Source organism: Pelodiscus sinensis, chromosome 31 (genome assembly GCF_049634645.1).
Source record: "Pelodiscus sinensis isolate JC-2024 chromosome 31, ASM4963464v1, whole genome shotgun sequence".
In the NCBI taxonomy this organism is placed as follows: domain Eukaryota; kingdom Metazoa; phylum Chordata; order Testudines; family Trionychidae; genus Pelodiscus; species Pelodiscus sinensis.
This window is the reverse complement of record NC_134741.1, coordinates 295864-311981: the sequence shown is the minus strand read 5'-3', so window position 1 is coordinate 311981 and position 16118 is coordinate 295864. Positions and strand designations below refer to the sequence as shown.

The 16118-nt window shown below is 51.0% G+C and overlaps 1 protein-coding gene across 6 annotated transcripts in view; it reads left to right on the top strand.

The window, feature by feature from the left end:
• The first annotated feature begins 5960 nt into the window (after window positions 1-5960).
• Window positions 5961-16118, top strand: part of LOC142818214 (uncharacterized) — a 43666-nt gene continuing 33508 nt past the window's right edge. For 3 of the 6 annotated variants that reach the window (XR_012898281.1, XR_012898280.1, XM_075912884.1), the window contains exons 1-2: window positions 5963-6175; window positions 13505-13705. Coding sequence is in view for 1 of the 6 variants with exons in the window: in XM_075912884.1 (XP_075768999.1) it covers window positions 13519-13705 (187 nt within the window). In the remaining 5 variants the exon portion in view is untranslated. Of the gene's footprint in view, window positions 6176-13504; window positions 13706-16118 lie in introns of all 6 variants that reach the window. The other 3 variants (XR_012898282.1, XR_012898284.1, XR_012898283.1) reach the window with 3 other exon arrangements.

Sequence of the window (16118 nt, the reverse complement as noted above, 5' to 3'; positions counted from 1 at the left end):
GGACGAGATGAGGCGGAGGTCAGCAAGACAGAGAGTGAGAGCGATGCAGCAGGAGGAGGAGAAGAGAAACAGAGTGAGAGGGGGAGAAGAGAAAGAGAGCGAAATGGAGAGAGAGGCAAGAGGCGGACGAAAGCTGAGAGAGAGAGAGAGGGCAAGGCAGTAGGAGGAGAAGAGAGAGAGAGAGGCTGTTTGTGCTGCTTGCTCCCACACAGCGGCCTGGCTGAGCGGCACAGAAGTCAGCTGAGCGCCACAGCGGGAGGCGAAAGGGGGCAGGGCGGTGACATACATGCCCAGGGGGCAGGGCCTGGACAAGCGTGCATCCCTGATGGAGACAGAGGAGAGCAGAGAGAGTGAGAGGCAGGAGGGGGAGAAGAGAAAGAGAGAGAGGCAGAAGGTGGAGGAGAGCTGAGAGAGAGGGGGAAGCACTAGGGGGAGGAGAGAGAGAGAGACGGAGCAAGAGACCGGAGGCTCAGGAGAGAAGACCGATGTGGAGGAGAGACCTGAAAATCCCGTCTTATGAGGGGCTAATTGGCTAGTCATATATATAGTAGCCTTCACCCTCTCAAATACCCCAGGAGCCAGCCTCTATGAGGCCACACACCCCCCAGCAGGGTTGTGTGAGGGTGGGATGGAAGAACCCCCCAGGGATGGGGCTTACCCCCCAAACTCCCAGCCCACCCCCGCATGCCTCCCTCCTCCCCCCTTTCCCTAGGGTCCCCCTTTCCAGGACTTCCCCCCGCCTCCAGGGACTGCAGTCCAAGACTGCCTTACCTCCGTGAGGAGGGTCCTGATGGTGGACTTTCCGATGTTGAACTGGTTGTCCACAGACCAGTAGCTGTCTGGGGTGGTTAGCTTCCAGACGGTGATGGCGACCTGCTTCTCCAGGGGGACAGTGGGTCAAATCTGGGTGTCATGTCATCGGAGGGTAGGGCGAGCCAGGCACACAGCTCCATGAAGGTGGCCTTCCACATGCGTAAGTTTTGCAGCCACTACTGGTCATCCCATCACTCCATCACCAGCTGGTCCCACCAGTCAGAATTGATGTCCAGCCTCCAAAAGCATCTCTCTACTGTGGGGTTCGGTTGCAAGGGCCTTGCTCCTGCACGCAGGCAGAGGGTCTTTCTGATGAGCTCAGACTCAAGCTCATACAGGACCACGAAAACAGTCTGCACAAAGTGCTGCAGAAGCTGCAGCATATTAATGTGGGGCCATCACATGCCCAGATGTAGCTCTGGCTCCATGTCAAGGAGTTCTGTGGTGTCCTGAAGCAGGGCACACACTGCTAAAGCTTTGCTGTCCTTCAGAGAGGTAGGAAAGTATGTAGCAAAAACAGAGAAATGGCTGTCCAGGCAGTCCCTTTAAGGATGTGTCTCAGATAGCCTTAGGCAACAGAATCCAGAAGCAACTGCTGACCTAATGCCCTGCCTGAACTGGTTTTGGGTAGCCTTAAATGCAGCTCCCCTTGGTACCTAGGTAAGCACAGCTCCTGCTGCCTGGCCTGTGCCTGGGATAAACTCAGCTCCCACGTGATAGAGGGTGGTGACATCAGGTGAGAATGCCCCTGGGTGCCATTCTGTGGAAGCAGGATGAGTCAGGCCAGTCTCCTGTTGGAGGCTGGTGGCTTGACATCCCTTGCCCTCCAAGACAGGCATATGGAGGCAGCTCTTCCTGCTGCCTCACTGTGTGACTTGACCAAGGAAGAAGTGAGGCAGGAATGGGGCAAAGGAGGAAAGTGAATCTGAGGGAGGCAGGGCAGAAGCTCAGTGCCTCAGTGTGGCTAGAGTGGGGTGAGCAGAACCCCACCTTTTGTTCTGCCAAAGCCTGTGGGGTGCAGTTGGCTGTGGGGAGGCAGAGTCCTGTACCTGTCTCAGGGCATCGCAGGGATGGATCCTTGCATTCCACGAGAAGGAGATTCTGGGTGGAAGGAAAACAAGAAAAGCTGGTCCCAGTGGGCATGAGCCAGGGCCCCATTTTGGCCCATCTGAGAGAGTGTTGGTGGGCTTGACAGGCTCCCTGGGTGTTGGTCCCATGGCATAAGGGGCAGCATTCAGGGGTCTGAATCCTTCAATCTGAGTTCAGCTCTCAGTGGGACCTGCTGGGTTGGTTGGCTGTGAAACCCATGTACTTTGGCTTCCTTGCCCTTAGGTTCACAAGGCATAATTTTGTGCCTCCTGCTGGGTGTCTGACACCCCGTGGAGCTGTCTTATCTGACAAGCTCAGCAGGTGGCTGTGATGGGCTGGGACCTTGGAACTTACAGCCTTGCTGGAGTTTCAGGAGGGCTGAAGTTGTGTTGCTCACTGATGCCCTCACATTTGGTGCCAGCAGCTTCTTCTTGCCCCCACGGTGCTCAAAGAAAAGAGCATCAGGCCAGGCTGACTAGCCAAGAAATGGCAGGAGCCCTATCGTAGGAGGGGAGGGGCCAGTTTGTGTGCAAACATCTCCCAGCCAGCCAGCCTAAGGTTGGAATGACAGAGCTGCCCGACATCTCTAGCGATCCTGAGGCAGAGGGGATCCCAGCATAGAAACAAGAGCAGCAGCTATGGCAAATGATCCCAGGTTTGCAGGTACTTTCCATGGCTCCCCTCTTAGACTGGCCAGTGGGTCACATTGGTGCTAACAATATGCTCAAGTGGTGCCATGTTCCAGACAGCCCAACAGCAAGTGTTTCTTGTGGCGTCACCTTGCACTTGACCCCCTGCTTTTCCCTTAGCCCCCATGGGCTAAGGGCCAGGATGAAGAGGAGGAGGCAGGAAGTGCCCAAAGCTGGAGCTCAGCTTCCCTTTCCTCCTCTGGGCACCTTGAGCAGGAGTGGCTGGTGCAGAGCAAGAGGAGGGCAGGACCATGCCTACATGTGGCTGCAGACAGCCACAGAGACCCCTGGCTGGGCTTTTCCCCAACCTCTGGCTCCCCAAGCACTGAACAAAGGCCTCCCACAGATCAGCACGTGAGTGGCTGCTGGTGTGCTGCAACCAGTGTGAGAAGATGGCAGGAAATAACTCGCTAGTATAGACCAGGGCTCAAAGGACATATCACTGAGAGTCTGTGCTGTGAGCTGGGGGATCTGATTGGTGCTCCTCAGAAATTCATGAGTTGCTCTGGGAGGCTTGATGCTATGGAGCATGGGGGTAGGGACTCAACCTGTATTTGTGCTGAAACAACAGCACCTAGAGGAGGTTTGGCCAAGGGAGGCATCTCCTGGTCAGCTTTCAAATTCCAGAATAACATGGGAATGGGAATCGGTAACAGGGGAGGGATCTCTTGGAAATTTCCTGTTCTGTTCTCTTCATAGGCATGCACAGCACATTTCATTAGGGTGTGCACCCAAAGAATTTTTTTAAAATGTACTTTGACCCATTAACAATGCCCCTGACCCCAAATGGCAACACCCCCTGACTCCCATTGGCCACACATCTGGAGGTAACACTCTGGGGGCAAGATGGGCACATAACCAGAAGTAAAAGGTGTTATGTGACCCCCCCCCAGGACTTTTCCTACCATCCTACCAACAGGGATTAATTTGGCCCCCACCAACCCCCCCCTCATGCAACTATCCTGCAATTGCATTAACTCAATGGGTGTGACATTAACTTGGGGGCGGAGAGGCTGGGGGAAGTGTTCCCTCAGTTTCCTCCCATGAGCAGAATGAATTTTGTGTTGTGCACCAGTACTGAGTTCATGTGGCTTGTTTGGATGTGCTACGGTGGCACCCAAGTTATGAATAAATATCTCATAAACCTTTACCTTTTCCCTCTGCTGCCATGTCTCCTCCTCTTGCTCCATCAGCTCCCCTGGTGCCTGCTGCTCTCCAACCCCTTATCTTCCTCTGCTGTCCTGATTCCTGCCCTTCTCACTGCCATCAGCTCTGCTGAGACCCTGCCCCCCTCCACCAGCCCTTCTCTCCCCCTTGTGCCCACTCCTCCAGTAGCCTAACTCTGATCATGTGAGCTACCCCTCCTCATCCCCTCTCTTAACACCTCCCTCTACACACCTGCGCTGCCTCTCTCCTCTGGTGCTGGTCCCTCCCCTGCAGGTGTCTGCCCTTCTGCTTCACCCTCAGAATCCCCTGGCAACTGCACCATCCCTTAGCCCTGCACACTCCTGGTGCTTCCCCCTTCCCTCACTGCCCCTGCCCCCTTTTCCCCTGGTGCCCACCCCCTCACCACCCTCTGCCCCCCTTCCCCTCATGACCGTGCCCTCACACATGCCTTGCTCCATCCCTGCCTTCCTCATTCCCACCCCTTCTTTCAAGCCTTCTCCCAGCACCTCTCCCTTCCCCCTCTAACCCCCAATGCCTTTACCCTCTCCTCTCCCAGCATCACCCTGTCCCTGCTCCCACTGACATCTCCCCTCCTGCCCTTTTCCTCATTATCTGCACTTGGCCCCCCTGGCATTTGTCTCTTCTGCACCCCTGTCCCTTGGTGCCTTCCTCTTTCTTCTCCTGACCTGTCCCTTCCTCTCAGCACAAGCCCCTTCCTCTCCCACCCCTTCCTTTTTTTCCCCCCTTCCCTTCCCCTCACATCCCCTCCCTTATCTTACCTTCAGCTTCTGCCTTCCTATTTGTGGGGCTGGAGACAGAGCCGGCCCAAGCTACAGGCCAGCCAGGCCCTAGCCCTGGGCGCCTCAGGGGCACCGCGACATGCTGCCGAGCCAGGCAGGGGTGCTCCCGGGCACCTCAGGGGAGGCACACTGTGCTGACGGGCCAGGTGGGGGCACTCCCGGGTGCCTCAGGGGCACCACGCTGTGCTGCTGGGCCGGGCAGCGGCACTCCTGGGCACCTCAGGGGCACCATGCCATGCTGCTAGGCTGGGCAGGGGCACTCCCAGGCGCTTCAAGGGCACTGTGCCGTGCTACCATGCTGGGTGGGCACGGTCCTGGGTGCCTCAAGGGCTGCCGTGCTGGGCGGGAGCATTCCCGGGCACCTCATGCTGGGCCATGCGGTGCTGCCAGGCCGGGTGGGGCCCAGAGCACAAAAATGGCTTGGGCTAGCCAGCCAAGACATGAAGGTGTGCCTGGGCACACCCTGCACGCATGCCTATGGCTCTCTCCCTCTGGAGCACCTGGCATTAGCCACTGTGGGCAGACAGGCCACTAGGCTGGATGGACCTTTGCTCTGACCTGGTCTGGCCAATCTGATGAGACTTTTAGGTTGACACAGAAACTGACAGGAGGCTTTTAAATACTCAACAGCTGTGTCTAGACTGGCCAGTTTTTCCGGAAAATTAGTCGCTTTTCTGGAAAAACTTGCCAGCAGTCTACACTGGCTGCTTGAATTTCCGCAAAAGCACTGACTTCCTACTGTAAGAAATCAGTGCTTTTTGTGGAAATACTATGTTGCTCCTGTTCGGGGAAAAGTCCCTTTTGTGCAAAACTTTTGTGCAAAAGGGCCAGTGTAGACAGCTGAGATTTGTTTTGCACAAAAAAGCCTCGATCGCAAAAATGGCGATCGGGGCTTTTTTGCCCAAAAGCTCGTCTAGATTGGCCACAGATGCTTTTCCGCAAAAAGTGCTTTTGCGGAAAAGCGTCCGTGCCAATCTAGATGCTCTTTTCCAAAAATGCTTTTAACGGAAAAGTTTTCCGTTAAAAGCATTTCTGGAAAATCACGCCAATCTAGACACAGCCAAAATGTGTCATAGGCTGCATATGGCTGCTTTCCAGCATCCAGTCACCTCCCCACAGGGTTTGCAGGGACAATGAACTAGCCCAGCAGTAGCTTTCAGAGCAGAGCCGCCCCTGTCTTGGGAGGAGAAATAACCCTCCTCAATGGTCCCCCAGCTCTGCCTTTGACTACTCAGCAGGTAACTTTTACCCCGCCGCGCACAAGGGTTAGCAGCGTCTCCCCGCGAGCTCCTCTTCTGCCCCCCTCAGACGCTTGCTCTTCCAGGCGAGCCCGTTACCGCCCCTGCAGACTCCGCTCTTCCCCTGCTGCGCGCGGCTCCTTTTAGCAGCCCGGGGAGTGCAGGGAGTCTTGGCAGTGCTCCTGCGCATGCGCCTTAGGCCCTGGGCAGATCCATGCGGCTAGGCAGATCCCCTTGCAGCGTCTGACACCGCCTGAAGCTGGGCAGCCGCCTCCGCTGTGGTCACTGCGCATGCGTCGCGCGCTCTGGAGGCGCCGTTGTGTCCTTATTCGCTGCTGCAGCCGCCGCCGGCGGGACTAGAGGGGCCGGAAGAGCTGGGGTGAGGCAGGGAGTCGCCTGGGGGCACCGGAATAGGGGGAGCGTCGGTGGGGGCGGGGCAGACCGGAATAGGGGGAGTGAGTGTGGGGGGGTCAGATAAGATACCTCGCGGGCGGGCAGTGGGGGGGCTGCGTCCCGCCCAGATTGCCGGGGAGCGGAGTGCGCACGCGCTGGTGCCCCGCTCTTGTGCGTTCATGGGGGGGGCGGGGCTGGACACGCTCGTTTCCCGGGGAACCGAACACGCAGAAACTCGCTGCGGCGAGAATTGTCCGCGGCCCGCTGGAGCGTCCGCCCCGCGCCTCTGCCCGGCCCGGCTCCCGCCCGCTACAGGGACCCGCCGCTGTTTTCCCTCCCGCGGAGCGCGACCCCGCGCACACGGGCCGGGCTCTTCCACCCTCCTCCTTGGGGCAGGATTGTCCCACAATAAAAAGAATTTCCCGTCCAGCCCTGTTTGCCAGACCCATTCACACAACCCCCGCTCGCTCCTCGCCAGCGTCCTTGGCAAATTGTAATGGAGAAATATTCTGTTGGGTGCACAAGTACAGAAAGGGGAACAGAGGCAGGTAGTAGTGATAGAAATGTAGCCGTGTTAGTCTGGGGTAGCTGAAACAAAATACAGGACTATGCAGCACTTTAAAGACGAACAAGATGGTTTATTAGATGATGAGCTTTCGTGGGCCAGACCCACTTCCTCAGATCAAATAGATTTTTTTAAATTGTATCCTTTGGTATATATGGTTGTGACTATTTTCTTCCACTATTTGATCTGAGGAAGTGGGTCTGGCCCATGGAAGCTCATCATCTAATAAACCATCTTGTTAGTCTTTAAAGTGCTACATAATCCTGTATTTTGTTTCAGAGGCAGGGAGGTGATAAGTGTGATAAGAGCACAGAGAAAGTTAGAATTTGGAATAGGACTTACGAATCCCTGACTCACAGGTTTATACTCACATTACTAGGACAAATTTTTAAAAAAACAAAGGAGCACCTTAGAGACTAACAAAAGTATTAGATCACACCTTATCTAAGTGCTGGAATATTTTCTTACTAAATGTTTGGCATTTGGTAGCATTTTGGCTGCTTGACAGACCTTTTCAATAGATTTTTGGACCAGGAAAAAGTGACAGTGCTTCTCTTGTATTTATTTTACTGTATTTACAAAAAAAACTCAAACCAATATTAAAAACAAAACAGTGAGTGAAATTTCTTTGTTGAAAGAGTTGCAGAGGTCTGTTAGATTTACCTGTTACTATCAGAAACCAAAAGATTTTTTGGGGGGGTGAGTGAGGTGGAGAAATCTTGGAGGAGTGCCAGTTGTTTTGAGTGTTGATTGTATATTGACACATCTAATGGCAGTAAAATAAAACAAAAAATGCACTACTTTAAAAAAATAAAATGCTTTTATATTAGGGATGTTAAATATCAGTTAATTGAATAGTTGATTAACCTCAGTTAGTCAACTATTCTATTGTCTCTAGGCAGCCCCTGTCTGGAGGGGAGGGGTCTGAGCTCCCAGACTCCACACAAGCTGGAACTGAGCCAGGCACCCTCCCTGCCTGGCTCCTAATACACTTTAAATGCAGAGCTGTAGTGGGGATAGGTCCAGGACCCAATGCAAAGCGGGACCAAGCTGGGTTGCTGGCCAACCTGTTAAAAAAATTACTGGCGGGGGAAGGGCGGAGTGCTTGTAGTCACATTAACCTATAAGCTTTTGCTTATCAGTTAATCGACTACACTATTACATCCCCACTTTATATACACTTCTCTACCATCTGCTTATACACCAATGTGTTATAACATGTCCAACTGTATCATTTTGTCTCCTGCATATCTTGGAAAACTATTTAAAACTAGAGGACTTGGAACTATTACCAAACTATTAATCTGAGTGCAAATGGAAGTTAGGTTAAAAATGATGAAAATCAGTTTCTGTGACTACTCCAAAATCTGTTATCTATTATGCTCTGCCTGTTTAATATAGTACTCCTTTCTAGAAGTTAATGCAAAAACAACAGAATGTGAATATGTACATATGTACATAGACAAAAAAAACCCCAATCCTATGTGTCTTGTGGAAGAGGGGGTGAAATAATGTCAGACTGAAAATAGAGTAGTGTCTTCAGCAAGAATTTAATCTAACCCCTTTGTATCTAGAACTGCAGCCAGGATGGGTTGTGTGGCGGTTGCTGGAACTGGAGCCAGAGCCACAGTGTTGCTTCCCAGTAGGGATAGCTGCACCATAGCCTTGGCTCCCACGCCGGCACATGGGGCATCTGCTTGTCATGTGGCCTTGCCCGGGGAGCAGCTGGGCAACCACCGGAGGTAGGGATGGAGAGGGTCTGTTCAGGGCAAAACTGGCCACATTAGTGCATCACACAGCTGGCAACAGGGCCAGGAGAAGGACCAAGGTACAAAATCAGGGAAGGTAGTGGAGTTTAGAACAGGACCTAGGCCCTGCCAGCCAGTGGCAAGGGGAAACCCCATGATAGGAAAGGAGTACAGGAGATGGAAATAATTGTGGAGGGGGTAGGGAACCCTCTACAGTGCTTGCAAAAATTGTGTGTGGGAGCAAATGTATTGTTTCCCAGTTCCAGGATGGGGCATTTCAGAGCCACTTCCTAGAACTGTGATGAAAATGGCACAGTATCCCCCAAGGACTGGACAAGGAAGCTCTTCTCTGCCTGATAAGATGGATTTGCCTGCTAAATGGGATTCGAAGCAGTGATACAGTCCCTTCCAAATGCTGTAATGGTCAGACCTAGTCTTGGGGTCTAAAAGAGTCCCTAATGGGTTTCTGTGTATGCTAACAGCAGAAGTGGGAAACCTTTTTGGGTTGGGGGCTGCTGACCTACAGAAGAATCAGTTGGGAAATGAGAAGCAAAAGACAAGCAAAACAACTGATGTGGCCCCCAACTGAGAAGTAAAAAGACACCTGTCACATTCTCTTCACACAGCAGAGCCTTGAGGGGTCCAGGCTGGTAGATTTTGTGTGCTCCAGCCTCACAGGGGGCTAAAGCACCATTGTGGGCTTCCTAATATTCAGAGGAGCCCTGAGACTCAGAGGGGGGGGGCGGATCCAGGCAAGCTGGGGGCCACCGCATCTGGCCCCCAGGCCTGAGGTTCCCCACCCTTGGCTTAGAGCTTAAAAGGAGTTTGCAAATGTGTTCCACTTCGGGATTGTAGAAGAATGGCTACTTTAAAATCCATTATTGAATATCCAGGAAGGTTAATGATAGAAATGTAGCCGTGTTAGTCTGGTGTAGCTGAAACAAAATACAGGACTATGTAGCACTTTAAAGACTAACAAGATGGTTTAATCTATTTGATCTGAGGAAGTGGGTCTGGCCCACGAAAGCTCATCATCTAATAAACCATCTTGTTAGTCTTTAAAGTGCTACATAGTCCTGTATTTTGTTTCAGGAAGGTTAAAACATTCTCTAATAGATTTGTGTGTGGTAACTCCCTGCATATTCAATCATAGATTTAAAAGTAGCCACCCTTCTACAAATTCAGCTGTCTCACTCTAATCCGGTGATACAATTATTTTGGAGTTTGTTTACAATTTCTATACTGACTCAGATGCAAAGTTAAATATTAATAGTATGAGAGCTCTGATACTGATTGTAAAGCTAATGATACTATTTTGCTATCATGGGCATTTGCCTCTGAATGTCTGCAGCCCCCCATATGTGTAGCTATTATGGAAAGGCAGTTAAAACATTTCAGACTAAAGGAATTAATGTAGGTTTTTACTCCATTTCCCATTAGCACATTATGAAGGGTTTGTCTCTGTGGTATGATGCTAAAGTTGTGTAGTTACAGAGCACAAGTTGCAGCACCTTAAATCTGAGCCATTTCAATGTTTACTCTGTTCAGTTTAAATATATTGTTTTTTTAAATAGGCTGAAAGCTGACTGACTTCCAATATAGAAGTCTGTTCATTGAGAGAAATTGCTGCATCCCAGGAGCTCCTCAGTCTAGTAGATGCAGCTCAGTGAAAACCAATCACTGGAAGCCGAAGCCAGACAAATACAGACTAGAAAGGAAGCACAAATGTATATTAAGGAGGATGATTAATTGTGATCAAATGAATGAAGAACTGGTGGATTCTCCATCTCTTGAGGTTTTTAAAGCAAAGCTTGACGACTTTCTGGAAAATATGCTTTAGGGAATATGTTTGTCCTGGGGTAACAAGATTAAATACAGTGGCTTGTGACCCTGATGAGACCAGAGTACATGAAATAATGATCTCACCTGATGCTGTGAATCTCTGATTCTTAGGAACTCATCCTGTAAACATTCAGCACGTGTTTAATATTAAATATCTGAATGGTCTCCTTGACTTCATTTAATCTCTGTTGGTTTAGTCTTGATGAGAGGGTCTAAGTCTGTGCTGCAAATAAATGGAGGAAGACTAGGGCAGTGGTCCCCAACGTGGTGCCCGCAGGTGCTGTGGTGCCCGCAGGTGCCATGGCGCCTGCCGGGGCATTTATGTGCACCCACCTAGTGACCAGGGCTGGCCCGAGCCATTCTTGTGCCCTGGGCGCCCTGGGTGCCCAGCGCGCGCACTGCCCCGCCCCCAGGTGCCCGGCAGCCCCAAAAGGTTGGGGACCACTGGACGAGGGGCTTTAAATACAGCAGCCTAAACTTAAACATCTGCATCCATATTCAGACAGGTGAACATGAGGCTTGTTTATCAGAAACATTGGGTGCTCAGAACCAAATCCCATTGTTGCAGGCACAGTAATGTTGAAACTCAAGCCAAGTATTGAGAGAAATGAATATGGATTTGAGATCTTACTTGTCTGTGCTGTTAATGGAATATCCAGAGGTTGGCAGCATGTGACATGCATGCCATAAGCGACATGTGAGCCAATTTTTTGTGGCACGCGAAAGCTCAGCCATTCCCAAGCCTGTACTGTGACTTGAGCCTCAGCCGTGCAGCTGCAGACTGGAGCACCAGCTCTGACTCCTTGGTGGAAGGCAGGTGGGCAGGAGAGGCACACATGCGTCCTTGGGGATGCCCCTGCCTGGCCTCGCCAAGCAGCTTCCGGAATCTAAGACAGGTGGGCAATAATTTTTGCCCAGGAGCCACTTCAAAAATTTTTGAAGTAGCCCAGGGCCACCCAGGAAGGGGTGGGGTCTAAATGGGAAGGGCCCCACCCCCAGACCATGAGTGGTCTAGGGGTGGGGGAGCCCCTTTGCCCCCCCTTCCCACTAGCCACCCATGCCCTGGAAGAGGCCTGGGGATGGGAGAATGTGGGAAGCCTCCACCCGCCCTGTGAGGAGCATGTGACACTTTGAAGTGCCACGGGCTCCTCGCAGGGCTGGAGCAAAGCAAAAGAAGCTTCACACAGCTCCCTCACCCCCAGGCCCTTATTGGCCTGGGGGTGGGGGAGCGCGCAAAGCCTTCTCTGCTCTGCTTCCATCCTGCAAGCAGCGCATGGCACTTCAAAGCGCCACATGCTTCTGGCAGGATGGGAGGAGGCTTCGCACACTCTCTCGCCCCAAGACTCTAACTGGCCGTGGGGCAGCAGAGCAGCAGGGCCTCCATGGGCCGGATCCACCCGCTTGCCAGGCCGGATCCAGCCCGTGGAGGCCCTTTTGCCCACCCTGGATCTAAAGGGGTAAACCCCTCTTTCTCCCACTACAGGATCTACCTCCTGCTTCAGGAGGGGGCAGGGCATAAGAACATAAGAACGGCCGTACTGGGTCAGACCAAAGGTCCATCTAGCCCAGTATCCTGTCTACCGACAGTGGCCAGCACCAGGTGCCCCAGAGAGGGTTGACCGAAGACAATGATCAAGCGATTTGTCTCCTGCCATCCCTCTCCAGCCTCTGACAGACAGAGGCCAAGGACACCATTTTATCCCCTGGCTAATAGTCTTTTATGGACCTAACCTCCATGAAATTATCTAGCTTCTCTTTAAACTCTATTATAGTCCTAGCCTTCACAGCCTCCTCTGGCAAGGAGTTCCACAGGTTGACTACATGCTGTGTGAAGAAGAACTTTCTTTTATTAGTTTTAAACCTGCTACCCATTAATTTCATTTGGTGTCCTCTAGTTCTTCTATTTAGGGAACTAATAAATAACTTTTCTTTATCAGCCCTCTCCACACCACTCATGATTTTATAGACCTCTATCATATCCCCCTTCAGTCTTCTCTTTTCTAAACTGAAAAGTCCCAGTCGCTTTAACCTCTCCTCATATGGGACCCGTTCCAAACCCCTAATCATTTTAGTTGCCCTTTTCTGAACCCTTTCCAAGGCCAAAATATCTTTTTTGAGGTGAGGAGACCACATCTGTACACAGTATTCAAGATGTGGGCGTACACATATATTTGGGCAGATCAGGGCTGGGTGGTCAGTCACACATGTTGAGCCGGGGCCCAGGTTGCACGCTGCTGCTCCCCGTGAGCTCAGGAGTGGGGGCAGGGAGCCCCTTTCCCAGAGCCCTGCTGCACCTGGAGCCGCAGCTTACAAGTTAGGGGTGAACCCTGGGTAAAGGGCTAGGCTGGACTGGGAAGTGACTGTCCCCCATCCCCTTTCCCAGCCCCTCCTTGCCCCAGTGCTGCTCCCCAGGGCTGCAAGTCCCAGTGCTGCTGCTATGCCTGTGAGTGCACTGAGGAAAACAGGGATGTGGGGGGCAGAAGGGAGGTGAAGGAGAATGCAGGAGCAGGATGGAAAGGGGAAGGATTGTACTGAGGGAGGATGGGGTGATGCTGGGGGATCAGGCTACAGGGAGGGGAATCACGGGGGTGAGGGGAACAAGGCTAGAACAGATGGAAGATGTTGGAGGAGGGGAGATGGAATGCTAGAAGGGTTAGGTGTCTCAGCTGCGGGCAAAATCATTGAGGGTTGGGGGTTTTTGGAGGAGTGTTTTTCTCCTCACTTGTGTGGTCCCCAGCTGATTTTTCTGTGGGTCAGTAACTCTGACCCAATTAGGATCCCCACACCTGCCATAAAACATTGAAACCTTTTGTGTTGAACATAATATTTTACTTTATTTAAAATGTAGTTTGATAAATTAACATGAGAAAGTTAAAACACTTAATCTGTTTAATAATTTAAATTAAACCGTTCTCCCTACATGCAGCTGATTCAGAAAATATATTCACCGTACCCAGCCTGCACCCATCCCCCACTTTTCCCCGGAACACAGATCCATGAATAAGTCAAATCTTGGCGCACCAGTTCAGAAAAGTTGCCGACCCCTGACCTAGAATATAGCATGGATTTCAACAGGAATGAAATCTTGGCGGAATGGGGTGTGTAGAAAGGATTAAAGCCCCTTGCAAAATGTTTCCAATTGCCCTTCTTCTCCTGACAGACTTCAGAACACCCATGTCTTGCTTCAGCTCAGCCCATGGCCTGAAGAGCCATAGAAAGGAAATGGCTGTGGTGGAGCCAGTGACCTTCAAGGAGGTAGCTGTGTATTTCTCTGAGGAGGAATGGGCTCTGCTGGACCCGGGTCAGAGAGCACTCTACTGGGATGTGATGCAGGAGAATTATGAGGCTGTGAGCTGGCTGGGTAAGGATTCCTGTCCCCGGGGGTATCAGAACCTGGGTGGGCTCTGGAGCAGCTGGGTTGGGCTTGGTTCAGGGTCCATTATTGCCCCCTGCCTCCCAATGTCAGGAGTATCCATCCCAAAAATCATAGAATCATAGAGCTGGAAGGGACCTCAGAAGGTCATCAAGTCCAGCCCCCTGCCCAAGGCAGGACCAATCCCAACTAAATCAACTCAGCCAGGGCTTTGTCAAGCCGAGGCTTAAAAACCTCTAGGGATGGGAGTTTCCACCACCTCCCTAGGTAACCAATTCAAGTGCTTCATCACCCTCCTCGTGAAATAATTTTTCCTAATATCCAACCTAGACCTCCCTCACTGTAACTTGAGACCATTGCTCCTTGTTCTGCCATCCGTCCCTGTCTCCATCCTCTTTGGAACTTCCCTTCAGGAAGTTGAAGGCTGCTATCAAGTCCCCCTTCACTCTTCTCTTCTGCAGGCTAAACAAACCCAAATCCCTCAGTCTCCTTATAGGTCATTCACCCCCTAATCATTTTGGTCTCTCTCTGCTGAACCCGTTCCAATGTGTCCACATCCTTTTTATAGTTGGCGGCCCAGAACTTAGATGTGGCCTCACCAGAGCTGAATAAAGGGGAATAATCACTTATCTGAATCTCCTAGCAATGCTCCTCCTAATGCACCCTAATATGCCATTAGCCTTCTTGGCTACAAGGCACATTGTTGACTCATATTCAGCTTCTCATTCACTGTAATCCCCAGGTCCTTTTCTGCAGAACTGCTACTTAGCCAGTTGGTCCCCAGCCTATAACAAGGCTTGGGACTCTTCCATCCCAAGTGTAGGACTCTACACTTGTCCTTGTTGAACCTCATCAGATTTCTTTTGGCTCAATCCTCTAATCTGTCCAGGTCACTTTGGACCCTATCCCTGCCCTCCAGCGTATCTACCTCTCCCCCTAGCTTAGTATCATCTGCAGACTTGCTGAGGGTACAATTCGTCCCCTTATCCAGGCCATTAATAAAGATGTTGAACAAACGGTCCCAGAACCAATCTTTGGGGCATTCCGCTAGAAACTGACCGCCAACCTGACATCGAGCCGTTGATCACTACTTATTGGGCCCAACAGTCTAGTGAGCTTTCTATCCATCTTATAGTCCGTTTATCCAATCCATATTCTCTTAACTTGCTAGAAAGAATATTGTGGGAGACGGTATCAAAAGCTTTGCTAATGTCAAGTTATATCACATCCACTGACTTTCCCATCTCCACAGAGCCAGGTACCTCATCATAGAAGCTAATCAGATTGGTCAGGCACGACTTACCCTTTGTGAATCCATGTTCACTATTCCTGATCACTTTGCCCTCTTCCATGTGCTTCAAAATGGATTCCTTGAGGATCCCCTCCATGATTTTTCTGGGGACTGAGGTAAGGTTGATTGGTCTGTAGTTCCTTGGATTGTCCTTCTTCCCCTTTTAAAAGATGGGCACAACATTTGCCTTTTTCCAGCCATCCAGGATCTCTCTCGATCTCCATACGTTTTCAAAGATAATGGCCAAAGGCTCCACAATGACATATACCAACTCCCTCAGTACCCTTGGATGAATTAAATCCAGGCCCATGGATTTGTGTATATTTAGCTTTTCTAAATAGTTCCTAACTTGTTCTTTCCCCACCAAGGGCCGTCCACCTTCTTCCCATACTGTGTTGCCTAGTGCATTTGTCTGGGAGCTGAGCATTGAGTACTTCAGCTTTTCCCACATCATCTGTCACTAGATTACCTCCTTCATCCAGTAAGGGCCCCACACTCTCTCTGATCACCCTTTTATTGCTAATATGCCTGTAGAAACCTTTCTTGTTCCCCATCACATTCCTTGCCAGCTGCAATTCCGATAACTCCCCTGCATTCTTGAGCCATATATTTATATTCTTCCCTAGTTATCTGTCCAAGTTTCCACTTCTTGTAAGCTTCTTTTTTGTGTTTAAGCTCACCAAAGACGTCCCTGGTATGCCAGTCTGGTCGCCTAACATATTTGCTTTTCTTGCTGCACATCGGGATGATTTTTTCCTGTGTCTTTAATCAGGCTTCTTTAAAATACTACCAGCTCTTCTGGACTCCTTTCCCCTTCATGTTTGCATTTCAGGGAATCCTGCCCATCAGTTCTGTGAGGGAGTCAAAGTCTGCTCTTCTGAAGTCCAGGGTGTGTATTTTACTACTTTCCTTTCTTCCTCTTGTCAGGATCCTGAAATCTACCATCTCATGATCACTGCTTCCCAGCTTGCCACCCACCTCTACTTCCCCCAGTAGTTCCTCCATTTGTGAGCAGCAGATAAAGCTGTGAATGGCCCCTGGTCGGTTTCTTCAGCACTTGTACCAATAAATTATCCCCAACATTCTCCAAAAACTTCCTGGATTGTCTGT